General features: G+C 38.7%; 1 protein-coding gene across 2 annotated transcripts in view; it reads left to right on the forward strand.

Annotated features, from left to right (window-relative positions):
- The window catches only part of LOC121738194, a 444,621-nt gene that overhangs the window by 280,290 nt on the left and 139,795 nt on the right, over nt 1–24,536 (forward strand). For both annotated transcript variants that reach the window (XM_042130106.1, XM_042130105.1), the window contains exon 4: nt 17,150–17,304. In XM_042130106.1, the coding sequence (XP_041986040.1) occupies nt 17,150–17,304 (155 nt within the window). The remainder of the gene's footprint in view (nt 1–17,149; nt 17,305–24,536) is intronic.

Consider the following 24,536-nt stretch of genomic DNA (forward strand, 5'->3'; position numbering starts at 1 on the left):
TTAAAGGACCTTAATTTCTTGAAATGTTATTCATATTTTATCAAGGTGTGACAAAAAAAAAGTGATAATACTGTAGGGAGACAAACGTGTCCCTTGTATAGAGTTCACTGTGAAAGTGGCAGCGCTGAATGAGATACATTTTTTTATTATTGCATGGTTACCTCTTCACGCCCAAACCGCTTAACCGATTTTGCTGAAACTTGGTATTGGTATACTTGAGTCCCGGGAAAGGACATAATAATATAATACTTTTTATCCCGCAAAAATGTACGGTCCCCGCGCCAAACGGTCATGAGTCATCTAGTATTATATATTAATACTATTAAAACGCAGTGAGTAACTTTTGGTAATCAACTAACCATAACTCTTTATTCCACAGACAACAGATAATAGACATAGTTCACAGATAATATTATTGATAAGTAACACAAGAAGTAAGTAACATAACACAGTCACAGATAATCATAGATCATAGACCAAATAATTAATGACGCTAGTATACAGTAGTTCCTTTGCCATATAAATTATTTCGCTCGTATTATTTTATTGAAGTGAATAAATAAGTATGTCACCATGGCAACGTCCATCGCTATCCCGTCGCACAAACAATGGTCACCGTCAGTCTCGACTTGTAATAATTTACTATTATTTATTCAACAAATGCACTTATCAATATAAAAAGTACCCAGTAGCCGATTCTCAGACCCACTGAATATGCATATAAAATTTGGTTAAAATCAGTAAAGCCGTTTCGGAGGAGTACGCGGCCTAACATTGTGACACGAGAATTTTATATATTAGAGATGAAGGAGATGTATTATAGGACGAATATACAGTCGACTAACTCGAAATCTGACTAACTCGGATATTTTCAACGAATCCAATAAGTCCGTTAATGGGATGGCCGGTTAATAAAATGCACGGTCCCGCGGGCGACGGCTGCGACGGACTTATCTTAAATTGATTTCATTTACATCGGCAAAAAGGGTCAAGCGTAAGTCGAGTGATGATAATAGGTTTCGTTTAGTTTTATAGGGTTCCGTACCCAAAGGGTAAAAACCCTATTACTAAGACTTCGTTGTCTGTCTGTCTCCAGGCTGTATCTCAAGAACCGCTATAGCTAGACTTCTGAAATTTACACAGATTATATTGTATTTCTGTTGCCGCTATATCAACAAAATAAACTAAAAACAAATTAAGTAAAGTAAATATTTACGGGGGGCTCCCATATAACAAACGTAATTTTTTGCCATTTCTTTCTCGTTATAAATGATGGCAATAGATAGGCACCTGAAATATTCTCAAAATACTCAATTGTATTAATATTTTAATAATTAACATTAAAATTTAAATAAAATCATTAAGCTCCCACACAAAAAACACAATTTTTTTCCTATTTTTGTTGTTCTATGATACGCATCCCTTCGTGCGTGAATCCGACTTGCACTTGGCCGATTTTTTTTTTTATTTTGGTTGTGTTGGCAATTTTTTACCACTGACGAACATCGTGTGTTATAAAATAAGTGTAGATTAAATTCGATATACATGCAACGTAAGCAAAAAGACCCGGAGGAGTATGTTCTGCCGAAAACTTTTCTAATTAACTACAAAATTGTTTCACGTGTACCAAGCTAACATGGGTTCTGAAGAGGTGGTTTTGCTACTTTAATACGGCGTAACTTGTAACACAGGTAAGCGAAAATTTCTGAGTCATGTTATATAAAATATCTATACTTACTAATTTTATAAAGGCGTCTGTCTGTTACCTCTTTACGGTTAAACCGTTAAACCGATTTTGATGAAATTTGGTTTGGAGATACTTTGAGTCCCGGGAACGGACGTAGGATAGTTTTTATCTCGTAAAAATGTACGGTTCTAACGCGATTACTACTGTTACTTGATAAAGAAAGTGAAGTTCAAAGTTGTTAACTACAACCGTTTCTTCAAAATGCGCTTGCTTAAGTAAGCGTGATTTCACGCCGGTTTTCTACATACCCGTGGTGCTCATATTAGCTTTCTCAATCACCATTAGTCAATCGACATTACCAGGAACGCATAACCAGTGAAGCGTTTCTGATGGAGCAATTCTAGTAAACTAGCGTCCCAGGGGGTTATATCGTTTGAACTGGATAGCTACCAGGGGAGTAGAGATACAGAGGATGTTAGTTGTCCTTCCTTAAATGGATGGGAATGTAGTTTTATTTGTAAAAAAAATCCACAGCCGAACATAATATAACCTCCTCCTTTTTGGAAGTGGGTTAAAAGTACCTACTCAACTGATTGGCATATTATTTTATTACAAACACATAGCAGCTTTAGCAACCACAACACTTGCAACTCTTCTGATATTGCGAGTGCCCATGGGCGACGGCAGTTGCCCCATCAGGTTTGCTTTATATAAAAAATGCAATTTTGCGTCGACCCTAACAGTTTTTCCTTACAAATTATGACGTATTTTCTTTATTAAACCAAACATGGATGTTAAGCCGTTTCTGTCAAGTGGTGAACGCGGTCCGACTGCTCAAACTTCGGAAAAACCGTACGCCTCCCGAGATAAGCCGGTGTCGAGAGGATTGTATTTTGGGGCCACGAAATTGGCGAAAGTGTTTTGGCGATTAAAAATAAATAAATAATAAAAATAAAATAAAATATCTTTTTATTCAGAATGGGTATCATGATACACTTTTTGAAAGTCGAACGAATAAACTACGTTGCCTAGCAACGGTAGGCAAAGGATGTACTCTATTCTTTTATACGTTTAACAAACATTTGAACATAAGTAGAAAAGGTCTTTGTCAGGAGAAAAGAGATTCTATTAAAAGAGATTAGATTTCATAATATTATTATCATTAATAGTAGCTTTAGGTTATAGTTTTTGTTCTTTGTAGGATAGAAACCTATCGAGGTCAAATTTTTCTCAAAATGCTTAGAAATTTAAGTGGATTTGGTGCCTATTTTTTATTTATAAAGTGTCATTATATTTTCTAATTAATCTTATAATGCTCAAAAGTGGTATTTGTTTTAAATATGCCATGAATTTTGGTGGATGTTTCTTATAGTAGCTTTCTATAAACCAGACAATAGATCGAAACGATTGATCGCAAGTGGCCGCCCCATGGCCTCACATTAGCCGCTCTCCGCGAAACCCGCGTCAGCTAAGCGTACTCAAATCGCTAATCCCGTGGCCGCACTGGATAATCTACTCCACTCTGAAGCATATTGTGGCTACCGAATTATCGAGCTGACTACGAGCTTAAACACTGGTCCTGTGACAAGTGGTCCAGCTTAAAAACAGCTGAAATAGCTTGAATACTTGATCTGTATTAATTATTTTTTTAATACTAGGTGACCCTCGCAACCCCGTTGCGCCAAAATTATTTTGGCGCGCGGAAACCGTACATTTTTCCAGGATTCAAAGCATCTCATACCAAATTTCAGAAAAATCGGTTCAGTGGCTTGGGCGTAAAGAGTTAACAGACAAACAGACACACTTTCGCATTTATAATATTAGTAACAATGTGGATTTGAAAACAATGTAATTAAAACATAATACCTATATTAAATGAAAACAAAGTGATAATAAAATGGGTATGTGTTGTAAAGACTTCATTGTGAAAGTAGCAGCACTGATATTCTTACTTTTGACTACCATATTTCATAACAAATATGCTAGTCATAATTTTTTTTTTTTATGAAATAAGGGGGCAAACGAGCAAACGGGTCACCTGATGGAAAGCAACTTCCGTCGCCCATGGACACTCGCAGCATCAGAAGAGCTGCAAGTGCGTTGCCGGCCTTTAAAGAGGGAATAGGGTAGGGGATTGGGCCTCCGGTAAACTCACTCACTCGGCGAAACACAGCGCAAACGCTGTTTCACGCCGGTTTTCTGTGAGAACGTGGTATTTCTCCGGTCGAGCCGGCCCATTTGTGCCGAAGCATGGCTCTCCCACGTATACATGATATAAAAATAAACTCTTTCAACGCTGCTACTTTCCCAGCGAACTCTATACAAGGACACATACACATCCTAAAGTACTATCACTTGGCTTCGTTACATTATGTGTATCATTTTATTGAGGTTACCACATTTTTTAAGTTTTTTAATACCCTACGCCTAAAAATAATGTTCAGCATTAATTTTCCTCTGACATCACCTCTATTCCAAAGCTATAAGGCTCATTATCGTAGCACAAAGGCTATATGAACGGTTTTCACCCCGTACTGGACATTAGGTGACCAACACCTGCGCTTTTAATAGTGGATGTTCTTACACCGTTGCGTAATATAATTTTTGTTACTTATACCACGTCACCGACATAAACAAAAAAAGGCACTTTATGATCTCAAGAACCGCGACAGCTTGAAAGTTGGAATTTTCATAAATTATATTTTTTGGTTGCCGCTGTAACAAAAAATACTAAAAACAGCTTTTAAAATGAAAAAAAAGTATCACGAAAAGTATGTCCAAAGTGAAGGTAAAAAATATAATTACTCAAATAGAACATAATATTATGCCTATAAACATATTACATAGATACGTACATAGAGACACTTTAGAATTTTAGCACATGTCTTCGAGGCTGACATAGATTAACATACGAGAACTGGGCAGTTCTGGAAATATTACATTCATACGGATTGAATTAATATCCTATTTTTTATTCGGTTAAAAACAAAACATATATTAATATCATAGCGGCTTTTATTTAATAATAATAATAATAATATCTATGGACGCTTCACAAATCACGCCACGTCAGTCTGGCCCCGTGCTAAGTACCTGAAGGACTTGTGTTACGGGTACCAGACAACGGAAATATATTTAATACTTTTTATACTATACATATATTTAAGATTTTTATTATATATAATACACATATTTAATACACATCCATGACCCAGGAACTTTGAAAACTTTTTGTTCCGTCGGCGGGATTCGAACCCGCGACCCCCGGCTTGAGCTACCGAGTACCGACAGCCCACCCACTGAGCCAGAGCGGTCGTCTTTAAACAAACATAAGCTCTATAAGATATTAAAAAAAATTTCATACCCATACGCGAGATATAAAATGTTTTAATGTGGCTGTAAATATTCATGTTTTGTTTATGGTTACTATTTTATGGTTATGATCTCCTGGTAATATTTTCATCCATACTATTATAAATGCGAAAGTGTGTCTGTTTGTTACCTCTTTACGCCAAAACCGCTGAACCGATTTTGCTGAAATTTGTCATGGAGATACTTTGAGCCCCGGGAAAGGACATAGGATACTTTTTATTCCGGAAAAATGTACGGTTCCCGCGCGATAAACGAGTTTTGGCGCCACGGAGCTACTTGCGTCATCTAATATAAGAACTGTCTTATAAGATTTTTCACAAAAGATATTCTTCCAGTGTAATTTTATCTAAAGATAAAAGTTGATAAATTGATTCTGACGGAACAGAAATAGCTAAATCAATGTATTCGTCTGTCTGTCTGTCAATATAAAAGCTAATAATAAAAATAGATGCTTTGAATTGTTTAGTGCTAGATGGAGTGACAAGTAACTTTGTTAAAGCTTTTTTACTCTGACAGTATTTTTATCAATTTAGATAGAGGAAATAGAACTTGGTTTATAATATTTAGAAATTGGCTTATCGCGATTTGATATTGGGAACCATATGATTTGGACGTGGGAGAGCCATGCTTCGGCACAAATGGGCCGGCTCGACCGGAGAAATACCACGTCCTCACAAAAAACTTGAAACAGCGCTTGTGCTAAGTTATCGTCGACGGTTTAAAAGCGTCTTCATATATTTCCATACATTTTACTTCCCTATGTTATAGTTTTACCGTGGTCGCCCACGATATTACCGCCACGTCCAAAATTATAAAAGTGCACTATGACGCATTAGCTTTGTCCACATTGTGCCTTTTTTTTGTTCAACAAGGGAATGCGTTTTAGCGCAGTCAATAGCGAAGGTGTGGCATGCCCGTGACGCACGTCAAAATCAACCTGCGTTGAAAGAAAAGTGTCATAGCGCGCGCTACGATTACAACGCGCGTTACGGGCATGCCTCACTGTTGACAGCGCTATAAGGCATGCCCTTAATGAACAGAAAAAGGCACAGTGTGGACAAAGCTATTCATAACACGAGTGCCTAGTACCAGGGCGCCAATCGCCATAAAACCAGAAGCACCCTCAGTATAAATGACCCAATTGACTATATTATACCAAGACCGCATAAAGTCAGCGAATTTCTAAGTTTTAAAAAATGTAGCGCTTCACTACCACCAGGGTAACATAAAACCAGGATTTCCAGTTCCTTAGCCATACCCACCAAAATGTACTAACGTTTTATACGTGGGAGAGCCATGCTTCGGCACGAATGGGCCGGCTCGACCGGAGAAATACCACGTTTTCACAGAAAACCGGCGTGAAACAGCGCTTGCGCTGTGTTTCACCGAGTGAGTGAGTTTACCGGAGGCCCAATCCCCTACCCTATTCCCTTCCCTTCTCATCCCTACCCTTCTGTATTACCCTATTCCCTCTTAAAAGGCCGGCAACGCACCTGTAGCTCTTCTGATGCTGCGAGTGTCTACGGGCGGCGGAAGTTGCTTTCCATCAGGTGGCCCGTTTGCTCGTTTGCCCCCTTATTTCACAAAAAAAAAAACAGATTTTTAGGGCCAAAATACAAATGTATGTCCTTTCCTGAAACCCCCGGGTACCTCCACACCAAATTTTATCTAAAATGGTTTAGCAGTCAAGTTCGGGAAACAGACCAACAAGCTTTTGAATTTGTAATGTTAGTATGGATATCTATACTTCTATATTTACTTATATTAGTAATGCAAAAGTGTACTCTGTCTGTCTGTTACTCATGGGCGTACCGAGGGTGGGGGCAGGGGGGGGGGGGGGGGGGGGGCAGCTGCCCCCCCACTGGATCATGTTGACGTCTCTACTAAGTATATTATCTAGTACTTTTTTTTTATAAAAATTAAAAATTAAGAAACCGAATTCTTGCCATTTGTTTGCAATACAATATTTTTACAAATAAAATTATTAATTTTTTATTCTTTATAAATACCTAGCTTATAAAAGATCTGATTTGCCCCCCCCCTGGCCCAGAACCTGGGTACGCCCATGCTGTTACTTCTTCACACCCAAACCGCTCAATAGATTTTATTAAAATGTGTTGTGGTAATTCCTTGTGTCCCGGGAGATATATATAGGATAGTGTTTATCCCGGAAAAACGCACGGTTCCCACGCGACAAACGAATTTTGGCGCATCGGAGTTGCGGGTGTTATTTAATCTGTTAAATATATTATTTAAAAATAAATAATACACAGAAAGAGGTAGGTATCAGACAGACATAATTTTAAATAAAATCAGGAGACAAACGGGCAAACGGTTCGCCTGATGGAAAGCAACTACCGTGTCCCATGGATACTCGCAACATTAGAAGAGTTGCAGGTGCGTTGCCGGCTTTTTACTTATTCATTGGCAATTTATAAAATTAGTATTCTAACTCGCACGTATCGGTGTGACAGGCGGCCGGTATCATTTACATTAAAATCGGTGCAATTAGTTTTAACGATCGAACACTAAATTGCCAAATCAATATGATACATGATACGATGAATGAATACACATACATACATACTGTATGTCTATATAGAGAATGTAACACTAGATGTGGTCTACGTTAGTTTATAGAGACTTTTGCATGAATGGGCCGATACAAAGCGAGAAATAGAGTTCTACATATCTCCTTTGTACGTATGTATCAGAGAAGTTGATTCCTATGCAGATGGCGGACAAGTAATTTGCCCTACTAGAGATAGGAATAGCTCACAATTGACATGTCTAATGTGAGCTATTCCTATCTCTAGTAGGGCTAAACCAGAGATAGATCAAATATTGGGCACGGCCATTAACCGTTCACAACTAACCATAAAGTTAATATACCTAGCGGAATAGAGAAACAAAGGCCTGAGCAAGAGAGATGTCACTATCAGTAACACTGCGTGGTAAAAAGAGACGTGTGATACATGACAGCAGCACTCTTTTTTTGACGTCCAGTCGGCACGTGCCGCACGTTGACAATTTAATCTCATAGAAATCGCGTTCAATCATGCTTGTGTAAGTGTATACGTACACATATTTTTACACACAGATGAAACCAATTTCGGTTTCGTTTGACAGCTCGAGATTGTTGCTCTATTCCGCTAGGTATATTTATGCAACGAACATTGAATTGACATAAGCCGACCACATGACGTAGGTCCGTCAACTGCCTGGGAATCAATTCCCTCGATGGTACATGTATCTTGTCACATTTGAAAGCTGCGCGCTTGCTTTCCTCCTTAAACTTCTAACATCGCATCGTATTGTCACGTTCTAATATGAAATTACTCAGAAAGTTTACTGGAAGCCAAAGGGTTGTTTAAGAAGTAACCAGATGACGCCCGCAACTCCTTTGCCTCACAATTCGTTTATCGCGCGGGAACCGTACATTTTTCCGGAATAAAAAGTATCCTATGTCCTCTTTAGGGACTCAAAGTATCTTGATACGAAATTTTAGCAAAATCTTGTCAGCTGTTTGGGATTGAAAAGGTAAAAGCCAGACCAATAGTGTAATATATTCATACGTGGGAGAGCCATGCTACGGCACGAATGGGCCGGCTCGACCGGAGAAATACCACGCTCTCACAGAAAACCGGCGTGAAACAGCGTCAGCGCTGCGTTTCGCCGAGTGAGTGAAATTACCGTAGGCCCAATCCCCTACCTTATTCCCTTCCCTATCCTCCCCTATTCCCTTCCCATCCCTACCCTCCCCTATTACCCTATTCCCTCTTAAAAGGCCGGCAACGCACCTGCAGCTCTTCTGATGCTGCGAGTGTCCATGGGCGACGGAAGTTGCTTTCCATCAGGTGACCCGTTTGCTCGTTTGTCCTCTTATTTAATAAAAAAAAACAGATTTTATTGGATAGATAGATATATCTATCGTTTACAATGTCCATGTTCAATTGTAATATATCGGGAGTTTAGCTCATTTCGCAGCCATTATTGGACAAACAGACAAAACGATAAATTACGTTTGGTTTAGGATATATGAGTTTTGTTTACTGGTGTGTGAGCTGTTAGTTAAACGTGATTTTGTCATGAATTTCGTTTAAAATCTATACTAATATTATAAATGCGAAAGTATCTCTGTCTGTCTGTCTGTCTGTCTGTCTGTCTGTCTGTCTGTCTCGCTTTCACGCCAAAACTACTGAACCGATTGCAATGAAATTTTGTACACAGTTATTCTAGAGTCTGAGAAAGGACATAGGCTACATTTTGATGTGGGAAAATATCTTATTTCCATGAAAATATCGATGAAAATTACTTCGCATTGCGCGTGGCCAGCGCTCATCCCGGGGGTCCTGGGTTCGAGTCCCGCAGGCGGAACAAAAAGTTTTCAATGTTCCTGGGTCTTGGATGTGTATTAAAATAATATTTCAAAAATCTTAAATATATTTTATGTATAATATTATAAAAAATCCAGAAATATATCGACGCGATGCAATGAACATTTTAGTTCTAATACGATTCAACAGATGGCGCTTTTTTTTACTTCGTTGTAACATAGAACTAATCATACTTATTAGTTATTATGTTTTTGTTTATAGTTTTTAATACGTTAGAATATTATGTTTAATAATATTATCACTTGCTATAATAATAATCAATCTATCTGATCTTATAGAACTCCTACTGCATTTCTAAGGAGTTCGAGTGTGTTGTGTTGGCCTATATTCCATCCAGAAAATATTTTTACATTTTAATTCTAATATATGAAAACAGATGGCGCTTTATTTTTTACTTCATTATTATAACAGAACTAATCATACCTACTTTATTATATATTATTGTTTTTATTCATAACTAGCTGTTGCCCGCGACTTCGTCCGCGTGGACTTTAGTTTATAGTGCGCGGTGTCAACAAAATTTGTGTCAAATTTAAAAACTTTTTAAAACCCTGGTAAGTGGTACCCCTCTTAGGGCCGCGCAGCGCGCTACACCGGAATGGCAGCGCTGAAAGTGCTCGCCTCGCCGCTGCCATTCCGGTGTAGCGCGGCCCTTAATTAATCAAAATACCCAAAAACAGCTGTGCAGTGTGCACATAATCTGTACTAATATTATGAATGCGAAAGTATCTCTGTCTGTCTGTCTGTCTGTCAGTCTCGCTTTCACGCCAAACGCCAAAACTACCGAACCGATTGTAATGAAATTTTGTATACTGATAGTCTAAAGCCTGAGAAAGGACACAGGCTACTTTTTTACTGGAAAAAAGGGTTGTAAGGGTCGTAAATTTGTTCAAAAAATTCATAATGGCGTTCATATGGCGCCGTGCGTCTTCTACATGGCGCTGACGCTTGCTCAAAAGTCTTTCTATAAGAGGTGGTATCATCTTACATTTAAGTCTCGATTTTTTTCGATTGTTATATCTATTCTACGGTATTAAATAACTCAGTACTTTATCTGTGCAGGCAGTGACGTAACCTTAAGACCAAATTTCACCAACGACTGTTAAAGTTAATGCTCGAATTAGTATCACGTTAGCTGTTTCGTTTTTCATATGAATGAAAGAGAAGACAGGATATTTTAACAAGCTGTTAACACTAACAGACGTTGGTGAAATTGGGGCTAAACCTATCAATGATAAATAGTTTATGGGTAAAGTTGTGTAATTGGGGGGCTAAATAAGCTTTAAAATTTGGCATAATATATAAAGTTTAACATACAAAAATGAAGTACTTATTGTTTGCACACTGCACAGCTGTATTGATTTAAAGGGGTACCAGGGTTTTTTTATAAAAGCTTTTGACACCAATTTTGTTGACATCGCGCGCTATAAACTGAAGTCCACGCGGACGAAGTCGCGGGCAACAGCTAGTGGTAAATATAATGATGATTACTGCCCGGGAACCGTACACTTTTTGTGATCAGCCCGGACTCAAAATATCTCCATAGCAAATTTTAGTAACATCGGTGCGGCGGTTTGAGCATGAAGAAGTAACAGACAGACAGATAAACATTTTATTAGTACGGATTATTTTGAAAAATAATATTTTAATAACACTGGTCCAAATCTTATTTGATTTGCCTCCAAGCGAAAGGGCCTATAGCAACAATCCCTTACAATTTACCAGGCTAACATAACATTGTAGGTATTACATCGCTATTAATTATTATAGTAAAACGATTATAATTTCATCTCTCGCAAGCTTATGATGTGTTGGTTGTAAATTGTTTAGTTTTGAGATCATTGCCATCCCAACTATTTGCGTTAAAATGAAATGAAACAGCCCAAGAGTTTATAACACTGCTTATTCGTCATAATTTGGACATAATGTTGGATACAGAGTCCCGATAAAGGACATAGGATACTTTTATCCCGAAAAAATGTACGGTTACCGCGTGATAAACTAATTCAACATTTACATTGACGTACATGGCTAGACGGTCACACGTCATTACAAGTTATTAGTTATTAGTAGATGTATTTTTTATGCTGGTCCTTGGAGTTTTACAAATCGATCTAAAAGTATTCCGCCTAGATATAAAAAACAGGAAAATATGGAAATAAACTTCGCTACATTGTCATACGAAAACTTCGCTTTCAACTTAAAAGGGTTTTTTAAGAGTTCTGAAAATATGTAAAACTTTACTTGCTTCTATTCCACTATAAGAAAGTTTTAAAGATGGCTAAGGCTAAGTGCTTATTTTTAACCGACTCCAGCGGAGCCGAAGGTATAATGATTTTCACAGTCTATCTATTTATGTGCCCCCGTAGCGGCTAAACCACTGATCCGATATTAACAGTAGATATTAACGCATAGGCCCGAGCGGGTCGCGATGCGCTATGTGTTCCAAGTGCATCGCGTCGTAAACGCAGAGGAATGGCCTAGACAAGTCCTAGTAGGGTCTCTGTTCGGCCTGGGGGGCAATTAAACGCCCCCACACAGACGTGTCTGCCGACGACCAGGCAGACGCCCACTGGTAGAACTGCCGTGGCCCCACATTTCCCGTGGATCTGTCAGTAGCGGCGCAGAAAGGAACACGGTCGGGTTTTAGTGGGTAGAGCTGCGGCCACTACCATCCATCGGTTGCAGCGAGTCCCACATAGGTTGTCCTCCCCAGCATGGATGCATAATGGCATTTCCCGACCCAAAAAAAAAATGGTCGGAGCAGAGGACGCTGCTAGAAAAATATGTAAGCAAACAAATTTACTTCAATCCGACATGTTGCACACGTTATATCTGAATATTGACAGAAACGTTGTCAATCGTCGAACAAAACTTTTTGTTTACTGTCTGTTCTCGTGCTACCCTCTAGCGTGAAAATACTAAATAGTGTCATATCGAGCAGGAGTTAGAAAATGTAAATAAAAACTTAAGTGGTGTAGTTAGGTGTTGGTTAGTATTAAATACTAAGAATTTATAATCAAGCAGTAGCCCTAGCACGGCCATCAGTAGAAATGCGAAAGTATGGACAAACAGTGGAGATAAACTTAAGGTAGCGTTCCGATCTTTTTTCGTTCCCAAAAATTCAATTAAAATGCCACTTTATGACAGACTATAGTCCCAAAAATTAAAATAATATCCTACTCTATGACATTATACTATAGTCTGTCATAAAGTGGCATTTTAATTGAATTTTTGTCGGTCGCGATTGTCCGCGGTAAAGATCGGAACGGCACCTTAAGTTTATATTCACAGTTTGTCTATACTTTCGCATTTCTACTGATAGCCGTGCTAGGGCTACAGGAGAAAATGTACATTTTAACTTAAGTGGTGTTAGGTGTTGGTTAGTATTTTATACTAGGAATTTATAATCAAGCTGGAGTTAGAAAATTCAAGCTAAAGGATCTAGAAACTCAAAGTAGCGTTTAAAGGTTTAGTTGTTGCTTAGTCGATAATACTAGGAACTTATAAGCTAGCAGGAGTTAGAAAATGCGAGTAAAAAACCTCTTGTTTTTAAAATAAAGCGTGCTAAAATTCCTCCTCGCAAAGTTACAATTTATTGTAGAAATTAAAACACTCTTCCTAGAATCGTCTTTGAACACGATACCTATAAAGCTGATACTTTATTGATGAAACTTTGACATTGTTTATGAAACAATTTTAAAACTTTAGAAGTGACTCGAGGTTTTTCAAGATATTGCACTTGCGTGCCGCGAGGTATTGCAGATTTATGATTAACAAAATATTATTATTAAGTAATAATAATAATAAACAGCCCGAAACAATCCAAGACATCATGGGCGCTTGTTCGTCCATCACACAAACAGACTACAAACACAGACACGACCAGGTAGCAGCTATCATACACCAGACACTCGCACACAAATACAAGCTCATCACAGACAAAATCTCATACTACAAATACACACCTCAAATCATACTTGACTTACCTGACTTTAAACTATACTGGGACCGAACAATATTGACTGACAAGACCATACACCACAACCGACCTGACATAACTCTCCACGACGAACGAAACAGAACAGTTTACCTTATAGACATCGCTATACCTAACCTTCCTTACCTTACCTTCCCTCCACACATACGAACAAAATGACTAAATATGTAGACTTGACTTGGATAGTGACCACAGTTAAAACCATACCCATCATCATATCCAGCACCGGCATTATTCCCAAAACACTTCACACTAGCCTCAAAACACTCGACATTCACCCACTCACGCACATAAGCTTGCAGAAAGCAGTTATTCTAAATACTTGTAGAATTGTTAGGAAATTTTTGTCATTTAATTAATTGCTTGGCCACAAGCTCGCAACTTTAGCAGAAAACCCGTAAAAGAGAATCTAAAAGATTAAAAAACCAATAATAATAACATTTATTCAACAAACATTCACATCACACAACACTTAAATACACATATTACACAGATACAAGGTACAAAAAAAAACAAAAGTACTGGCTGTCCCGGCAAACATTGTTTTTCCATAAAATGATTTTCCCTGTTTTCCTACTTTTCTCTTGAAGTTTTTTATAAAAAAAAAATCTATAGACCCCACGGAGCCCGAGACCTTTCCAACGAATGCAAAACCATGGAAATCGGTTCGTGCGTTCTGGAGTTATAGCGTCAGGAAGGAAAACCCGACTTATTTTTATATATTAGACTACTCTGCCTGCGTATACTCGTATAAGGAATTCCCGTGGTACTTTCCCTTTAGTTCTTTGACTTTCGGTCATTGCAACTTTGTGCTGTCTCCCGCTTTTTATGGGGAGGGAAAACTGTATACTTCCTACTCCTCCTATCTTCTTCTGATTAATTTCGTTGCGGGTCCCAAGACAGCTTTAGCATGTCCCTCGGGCTCCCTGAGATCGTATCAAAGGGTTTGCGTGGTTGGATACCGCTGTCGATCCTGGCGACACAGGAGATACAGTGCAGGTGGGAATGTGTGGTGGGCCAAAGCCCGTTAAAAATAAATTATAAGGAATTCGTCAGGAACCGTACATTTTCCTTAAAAAGAATCCTACGTCCTCTCCCGTAGTCTACTCTATATCTGTGCTAAATTATATTAAAATCGGTCCTGTAGTTCGTGAGGTTAGTGAGTTTAGTCAAATAACATAAAAACCGATTGATCAATTATAGCGTGGAGAGGTTTTACATATTATACAGACAGACAGACAGACATTTCGATAAGCAATTAAAAATTGTGAATGCTATCCTATATCAATGAGGGGTTTTGAAAAAGTATCCCCATATACTATCGGGATATAACGACTATGCAGTGGCGTAGCTAGGTAACTGAGGACCCAAAGGCGAAAAATGAATAAGGGTCCCAAGTCCCAATCGGTGTTAATTAAGACACAAAGAACAACGGCATTATTGGCATACCTAAACTTGCAAGTACATAAACATTTCGTATTTTAGTGTATACCTATGTAACATATGCCAATCGATAGAGAAGATGTTTACAAACAATAAATACTCTTTGACAAAATGTCGTAAATGATATACTTTCTGAGTTATTTCAGTTTGAAAATGTAAAATAAATAACATTTTAGTTATAAAATCTGAAATATCTGAAATAAGTTTCATAGGTGTACACGAAAATAACTTTAGGTATGCCACGCTCCATACAAAAAGGTTCGAGCTCTTTTCATGTGTACGATAGCCCTCGGATCAATTGTGCCTATTTACTTTTGCGATTTAAAATATAATTACTATCTGAAATCTACCTTTACATGATATAGGACACAATATTACTGCAATGTTTTCACGCTAGAGGGCACCACCAGCACGGACAGTAAACAAAAAGTTTTGTTCGACGTTTGACAACGTTTCTGTCAATATTCTGATATGACGTGTGCAACATTCTGGTCGGATTATTTTCTGTATAGCTATTGGTGCTCTGACCCTTGAGTGATATTCCATATTCACAGCTGCAGAACAGCTCCACCTTAAATATTGTGAATCAAAAATTGAAGGGGCCTACTTTGCCACTCAGTAGCTACGCCACTGCGACTGTACCCAGATGGGGACAGTGAGAGCCACTTGGCTAAAGTGGTTTCGTTTTTAATGAACGCCAGTTATTGTTAGTTTACTAGGGTTACATGAATACTAGGATATTGATATGGTAGTTCCAGAAGGGTCAGTTAACATTCTAACGTAACGTCACTTTCCGAACCTCTCGGCAAGAAAACACCGGTAATGTGCGCTTTTATAAATCCGGACGTCACGTTATCGTGGACGCCGACTTCCACAGTAAAACGTTAGGTACGTTAAATGCGTGGGAGAGCCATGCTTCGACACGAATGGGCCGGCTCGACCGGAGAGATACCACGTTCTCACAGAAAACCGGCGTGAAACAGCGTTTGCTTGCTCGCAGTGTTTCGCCGAGTGAGTGAGTTTACCGGAGGCCCAATCCTCTACCCTATTCCCTTCCCTACCCTCCACTGTTCCCTTCCCTTCCCATCCCTACCCTTCCCTATTACCCTATTCCCTCTTAAAAGGCCGGCAACGCACCTGCAGCTCTTCTGATGCTGCGAGTGTCCATGGGCGACGGAAGTTGCTTTCCATCAGGTGACCCGTTTGCTCGTTTGCCCCCTTATTTCATAAAAAAATGCCCTTTTGATTTTACGCACCGCGGACGTTTTGTGCGGTTCAGTGTAGACGTCGTGATGTCCTCTAACGTGCACGTTAAAAAGTTATCGTCGACGGTTTAAAAGCGTCTTCATATATTTCCATACATTTTACTTCCCTATGTTATAGTTTTACCGTGGACGCCCACGATATTACCGCCACGTCCAAAATTATAAAAGTGCACTATGATATAGCTTTGTCCACATTGTGCCTTTTTTTTGTTCAACAAGGGCATGCGTTTTAGCGCAGTCAATAGCGAAAGTGTGGCATGCCAGTGACGCACGTCAAAATCAACCCGCCTTGAAAGAAAAGTGTCATAGCGCACGCTACGATTACAACGCGCGTCACGGGCACGCCATGATGCCTCACGTTCGCTGTTGACAGCGCTATAAGGCATGCCCTTGATGAACAGAAAAAGGCACAATGAGGACAAAGCTATTTCATAACACGAGTGCCTAGTACCAGGGCGCCAATCGCCATAAAACCAGAAGCACCCTCAGTATAAAAATGACCCAATTGACTATATTATACCAAGACCGCATAAAGTCAGCGAATTTCTAAGTTTTAAAAAATGTAGCGCTTCACTACCACCAGGGTAACATAAAACCAGGATTTCCAGTTCCTTAGCCATACCCACCAAAATGGACTAACGTTTTATACGTGGGAGAGCCATGCTTCGGCACGAATGGGCCGGCTCGACCGGAGAAATACCACGTTCTCACAGAAAACCGGCGTGAAACAGCGCTTGCGTTGTGTTTTACCGAGTGAGTTTACCGGAGGCCCAATCCCCTACCCTATTCCCTTCCCGTCCCATTCCTACCCTCCCCTATTACCCTATTCCCTCTTAAAAGACCGGCAACGCACCTGCAGCTCTTCTGATGCTGCGAGTGTCCATGGGCGACGGAAGTTGCTTTCCATCAGGTGACCCGTTTGCGCGTTTGCCCCTTTATTTCGTAAAAAAAAAGGCATCATAACCAATACCCACTTCTCTTCCAGGATAAGCCTGCTGCACGGCAGCAACCTGACGTACGCGGAGCTGGTGATCTCCAACGTGGAGGCTGATGATGAGGGCGTGTATCGCTGCGAGATCACCTACCTGCAGGTCGGCGAGGACTGCAACACGGTGCAGCTGTTCGACTTCCATACTTACAGTGAGTACTTTTTATTATTGGAACGAAGTTCATAATCGCGCGTTCGGCGTAAAGGAGGCTAGACAAAACGATATTTGACCTTCATATTTTTATATTAGTACCTGCATGATAGGGGCGTTGATGGTATTTATGTGCGTCAGCTAGATGGCGTTTTTGAGAATAAACAGCGACGCGTTATTAGTATTCCTGGGCGTCAATAGATGGCGTTTTTTTTATAATTTCTTAAGTGTATATATGTATACAGGTTTTTTGAACATAAGAACTAACTTCGTTCCATTCGGGTGTCCCTTGACACTTCTCAAGTTTTTTAGCTTTTGCCTGTGGCTTCGTCCGCGTGGAATTCTGAGTGGCATTAATTATAATACATGAAATATATCCTATGTCACTCAAGAACACACCGGCTTTCTATCGGTGTTAAAATTTTTGAAATCGGACCAGTAGTTTCAGAGATTACATCCTACAAACAAAAAACAATCTTCACCTCTATATAAGTGTAGATTATTGATCCTGACTAAATCGCCGTTCCGAGCAACGGGGCACTATTACAATGAATACAGACTTGACGACCTCTGTGGCTCAATCGGTGGGCGTGTTGGTAGCTCAAGCCGGGGGTCGCGGGTTCGAATCCCGCCGACGGAACAAAAAGTTTTCAAAGTTCCTGGGTCATGGATGTGTATTAAATGTGTATCATATAATAAAAATCTTAAATATATGTATAGTATAAAAGTATTAAATATATTTCCGTTGTCTGGTACCTGTAACACAAGTCCTTCAGGTACTTACCACGGGGCCAGACTGACGTGGTGTGAAGCGTTCATAGATATTATTATATTATTGCATAGCACCTTAAATTTCGTGCCGAAGTATGTGCGCAATACATAATAGCCTCTATAGCGTCAACAAAGAGGAGGAATATATTTCGTAGCTGTCTACGATATTGCTACGGCGCTCGTAGAGGCTCTACGAGAAATCGTAGCACCAATAATAATAACAATTTATGTACGGTAGGTTAAATTGAATGGTTTGCTAGTGAAGAAATTGCTATAGTATGTATTATTGCCTACTGATGACGCCTGCAACTCCGTTACGTCAAAATTCGTTTATGGCGCGGAACCGTACATTTTTTCGGGATAAAAATATCCTATGTCCTTTCTCAGGACTCAATATTTCATACTAAATCAACAAAACCGGTTCAGCGTTTTCGCCGTGAAGACAGACCATAAAGTTAATATACCTAGCGGAATAGAGAAACAAAGGCCTGAGCAAGAGAGATGTCACTATCAGTAACACTGCGTGGTAAAAAGAGACGTGTGACACATGACAGCAGAACTATTTTTTTGACGTCCAGTCGGCACGTGCCGCACGTTGACAATTTAATCTCATAGAATTCATGTTCTTAATCATGCTTGTGTAGGTGTATACTTAAAAAAAATTACATACGGATGTAAACCAATTTCGGTTCCGTTTGACAGCTCGAGATTGTTGCTCTATTCCGCTAGGTATATTAGAGCGTGGCTCTTGACTCGAACCCACGACCGGGTTCGATTCCCGCGTTGGAAACATGTTATTTCCAAATTTGGTTAGGACAATGCAGGCTGATCACCTGATTGTCTGACAAGTAAGATGATCCATGCGTCGGATGGGCATGTAAAAAGTCGGTCCTGCGCCTGATCTCTCGCCGGTCGTGTCGGTCTTCCGTCCCACTGGGTTATGAGAGTAAGGGAATAGAGAGTGATCTTGTGTACTGCGCACACAACTGGGCACTATAAAATTACTCCTGCGTAGCTTATCTGGTTTAAATGAAACCGGCCACCGTCACCGAAACCGGTGTGGGGGTATTAATATTCCGAGGGCATAGGACACATTTTATCCCCGAAAAATGTACGATTCTGAACGATAAACGAATTTTGGCGCAACGGGGTTGCGGACGTCGTCCAATCTAGTTATAAAGTATTTTTAATGTTTTCCTAACAAATTCTTGTTTTTAATTTTGTTTTTATCTATCAAAAAACTTTGTCCGGTTGTAAAAACAAATTGTAAAGTAACTGGAGACGACTTTATTTCATAGGACATTTCATTTGTCTTTGTTGTTTCTTGATTAAAAAAACAAGATTGGATTTAGAGATTTTTATTAAAGATTTGATTAAGATCAGGTTGGTGAGAGTCTCATTTTTAGTTAGATTTCGTATCCAATTTGTGTTGTAACACGCTTTTTTTTATGAAAGCAAACGGGTCACCTGATGGAAAGCAACTTCCGTCGCCCATGGACACTCGCAGCATCAGAAAAGCTGCAGGTGCGTTGCCGGCCTTTTAAGAGGGAATAGGGTAATAGGGGAGGGTAGGGAAGGAAAGGGAATAGGGGAGGGTAGGGAAGGGAATAGGGTAGGGGATTGGGCCTCCGGTAAACTCACTCACTCGGCGAAACACAGCGCAAGCGTTATTTCACGCCGGTTTTCTGTGATAACCGGCGTTTGGTATTTCTCCGGTCGAGCCGGCCCATTCGTGCCAAAGCATGGCTCTCCCACGTGTCGCTTTTATAAGCTTGGGCTGTATGTATGTAACGGAATCTTTAAGCACGATTTTTACATATCCACAGTATTCTAATTAATTCGAAACTTTGCATACATATTAAGAGCCAATGACAATGCAATAATTTGTTTAAAAGCGAGTTTTTTTTAGTTTATTTAAACTATTAATATTTTTATTTTTATTGCCGAAATAATTTATATAGTAAACTAGCTGTCCCGGTGAACTTCGTGTCACTTAAAAACCTTCCCTGGACTTCAAGGATTATTTTAAGACTAAAATCAGCCCAATCAGTTCAGCCGTTTTCGAGTTTTAGCGCGACTAACACATTTGAAAATCCATTTTTATATATAAGACTAGCTGTCCCGGTGAACTTCGTGTCACTTTAAAACCTTCCCTGGACTTCTACGAATATTTTAAGACTAAAATTTCAATCCGTTCAGCCGTTTTCGAGTTTAAGCGCGACTAACACATTTAAAAATCCATTTTTATATATAAGACTAGCTGTCCCGGTGAACTTCGTGTCACTTTAAAACCTTCCCTGGACTTCTACGAATATTTTAAGACCAAAATCAGCCCAATCCGTTCAGCCGTTTTCGAGTTTTAGCGCGACTAACACATTTAAAAATCCATTTTTATATATAAGATATAGATATATAATGACTCAAACTTACTAGATATAAAATAAATAAACCAAATTCTTACTGATATTATAAATGGATTTCTGTATGTCTATATTCTGCCTGTTTGTCACGCATAAACCTGTGAACGGATTTAAAAATTCTGTATTTCCATACAGTAGTATCCCGATTCCGTGTCTCCACCCGGGAAGGAACATTGTATAGTTTTCTCCGGAAAATGCACGGTTACTGCGCGATTCATGATTTTAAATGCCACTTAAAAAACTTTAAAAAAATAGAGCCAAATATTTAACAACATCGATAAAAGCTTTTCCCCTCCCTAGCGATAAAATATTACGCTTAATACAAGGTGAAGACGCTCAGAAGCAGTTTAGTTTACGCGTATAGTGACGGCTTAATAAGCGCAGTTATAGAGATGTACAAAAATGTATCGATATCGACAAAAAAAAATATCGATGTTATATTAACTAGATGACATCCGCAACTCCGATGGGCCATTCGCTTATCGTACGGGAACCGTACATTTCTCCGGGATGAAAAGTATTCTATATCCTTTCCCGGGACTCAAAGTATCTTCATACCAAATTTCAGCAAAATCGGTTCGGTGGTTTAGGCGTGAAGAAGTAGCAGATAGACATACACACTTTCGCATTTGTAATATTATATAATAAGTATGTTAAATATGGATTAGCAACATTTCAACGAAGTCAACTTATATAGTCAATATACAATATGTATCTATATACTGTGTATTTATAAATATTTTTAAGTAAATAAATAATATAAAGCGGTAGTAATTTTAAAAAGCAAACCGAATAACATTAAAAAATAAACTTTATATCGAAAAAGCCAATACTGAACATTTTTAAACAAAATTGCCAATCAGAGTAATATTTCAACAAATAAACTCTGTGAAATTTTACTATAAAAACGCTATAACTTTAAAAATAAAAATCAGAGCCTCATTCCTGCAATATATCTCTGAGTCGAAGAGATAACAATAAAGAACTTCGGTAAATTTAACACCTGATAAATATCCGACTATCTGTCGATGGTTTCGATAAGTATTTATCGAAAAGCGTTTATCGAGCGTTGCCAACACTATTCGTTGCGTCTCCCTCGCACTTATGGTTAGTTATGTCTTTCTCTTTCTACGAAGATATTTTTATTTGTTTCAGGATTATTCCGTTGTGTAAAGAAGATTTTCTTAGAGATTTAAGTGTGTGCGTTTGTTGGTGACTAGAAAAATGTGTTGCCATCTTTTTAGGGTTCCGTAACTATTGAATCTTTGTATTATTGCTCTGTCTGTCCGTCGGTTCTCCTTTGATAACTCCGGTAATTATGAATATCAAGAATTGAATTTTGTAGGTACTGCCTTAGATTCCATATTACTGTAGTTTTTTTTTTACATAATATTATGTTGTATGCTGGGTGCTAAGTTATTTGCTTTTATGTTAAAAGATATAAAGCGGGAATCGAACCCACGACCTCCGAGTTAAAAACCACGCTCTTAAGGCAACGCCTTGATAATTTGGCTGTAGCGATATCGATTTTTCTCAGCAATGACTGAAGCTAAGAAATTGAAGTTCATTGTCAGTATTCATCATGTCTTTGTCTTTGAATTACCAATGGCACACGATTGGTCAACTGTTATAACACAGAATAATGAATCAAAAAGAGCTCTGTAAAAAAGGGATTCTAATTTTGCCAACAGAGGAGAGTGATTTAAGCTTCCAAAATTTGTACATAGATTGGTTCAAGCATACACTTCAATTTGTCCATAGCTTATACGAAATATATTTATGGTTTTTAAATTACGCGACAAAATCCATTTTGTCGCTTACGCCCTTTCCACTTTTTGCTGTTCCATTGCTTCTCTCATAGAAAACAAGCAATCTAAAACATATCCAATACGTTTTTTTACTTTAACGCGGCGTCACCTTAACCACTACACCAAAAAAGGATTTTGTTATAACAGCATTAAAATCGTGCATATTTTAAACCCTTCGCGAAATTTCAATAATTTTATTGAAATATGCGCAAAATTCCAATACAAGTCTTATTGGGGTTAAAGCAAATTTTGCGCTCGATTTGGACCGAAATTCGACTGAATTAGAGACGCAAGTGGATGGAATGGGTAATTGACAATTTGAAAAAGTTCGTTTTTTTGCATAAGTTTGCTTTGAAACGGGAAAAATTAAAATTAAAAAACTTAACTTTAAGCTATAGATTTCCGCAAAGTAACGGCTGATTCAATAGAATTTTCCCGTAGAACTTATTAGTTCTACGGGAAAATTATTTGAAACTAGCTGACCCGACAGACGTTGTCCTGTCTTAACGATGGTTATTTAATTCGAATTGGTATAATTAAGAAAAAAATAGATTAAAATTATTAGTATCTCCATACCAAATTTCATCAAAATAGATTGAATAGTTCAGGCGAAAATCTATAACTTTAGTTTATCACGCGGGAACCGTACATTTTCCGGGATAAAATGTATCCTATGTCCTTCTCCGGGACTCAAAGTATCTCGATACCTTTTAGCAAACGTTAGTTTCAAGGGATATTTGGATTAATTTTTTATTTATATACATAGATAAAAAATATGTATTTTATCTATAGTTTGATGTGTTTGCTAGACTTTGATAAAGTAATAGTAGTCGGTAAGTTACAAGGTTTGTTCAAATTACAGGGGAAAATATATGTGATAGCCCATCCATTCTAAGATGATTTTTATTAATAGTATAAATGTGAAAGTGGGTGTGTCTGTCTGTTACCTCTTTATGCCCAAACCGCTGAACCGATTAAGCTGAAATTTGGTAAGGAGATACTTTGAGTCCTGGAAAAGAATATATTATGATACTTTTCATCCTCCGTCCTGCGCGATAAACAATGTTTGGCGCAACGGAGTTGCGGGCGTCGTTTAGTATTTTCATACCCTAACATTCTATCTAAAACTTTAGTTATCCATTTCATCCCCTTTCGTCCTGAATTTTGAATTTAAATCTACATACTAATGCCCTTAAGGCACATTAAGGGTGGAAAGGTTTAGGCGAGATCGCCGCAGGGTTCATCTCAATATTGTTAAATGAGTTACATGTTTTAACGTTTTATCGATGCTTCGGCACTAATAGGTCAGCTATGGATGTAATAAAACTGAATGGTAATACTTAAGTATTGTTAAAAATAAGAATTATTACCACTTCTTTGGTAAAAGTGGGCCCCGAACAAGTTTCTTACGCCGGTTCTTTTCGCCGAGTTAGTTCCCGAACCGGTGGTAGGCAACAGGTAGACTTTCTGAAAATATTTGTTTCATTCAGAAATAAAACAATTTTATTTATAGTGCCTATGTTTTCTTAATCTGGACACATGATTACAGAGTGTAACAAAACTAAGTGATAATACTTAGGGTGTGTTTGTGTCTCTTGTGTTGATAGAGTTCAATGTAAAAGTAGCGACGTTGATAGAGCAATTTAAAGCTTTACCATTTATGGTGGCCTTTGAGCGCGGCGACCAAATAATAATCAAGAAATTCCGTAACGAAAAAACCTAACATCACCACTCCGACGACGACGGTGCGGCGTTGCCAGACGGTCTTTGTGTGCGTGGGACTAGACGTATGCAAATTAAAATTGCATAAGATGAAAAAAAAAGTTATGCAAAGCTTTACCGCGGCAGTCCCAGAGTGCCACACGTATTTTTTGAAATATTATTATTGTCTTACAACAATATGCTGTACGCGGTCAGCGCTCATATTATTTACAACGTATTTCCCGTGCGTTATGGCGCGTACATTGCGCGCGTTGTACCGACAACTGCGCCTTCCGCTGTATCACATCCGGCAATGTATACGCTGCAAAATGAGAACATAAAACATAGAAACGCGTGCGTGGTACATTGCGCGCTATATATCGACGAATGCGTTTTCTGTTGTTTGACATTCGGTAATGTATGGCTGTTCATATCTTACGCATACAAAGTTCATAAAAACACGATAGCAATATAAGTTGAGCGAAAGAAACAAGTAGCTATATAGGTCGATGAACGAGTTTCTCTCTATCCCT

The sequence above is a fragment of the Aricia agestis genome, chromosome 22 (genome assembly GCF_905147365.1).
Source record: "Aricia agestis chromosome 22, ilAriAges1.1, whole genome shotgun sequence".
Taxonomy (NCBI): domain Eukaryota; kingdom Metazoa; phylum Arthropoda; class Insecta; order Lepidoptera; family Lycaenidae; genus Aricia; species Aricia agestis.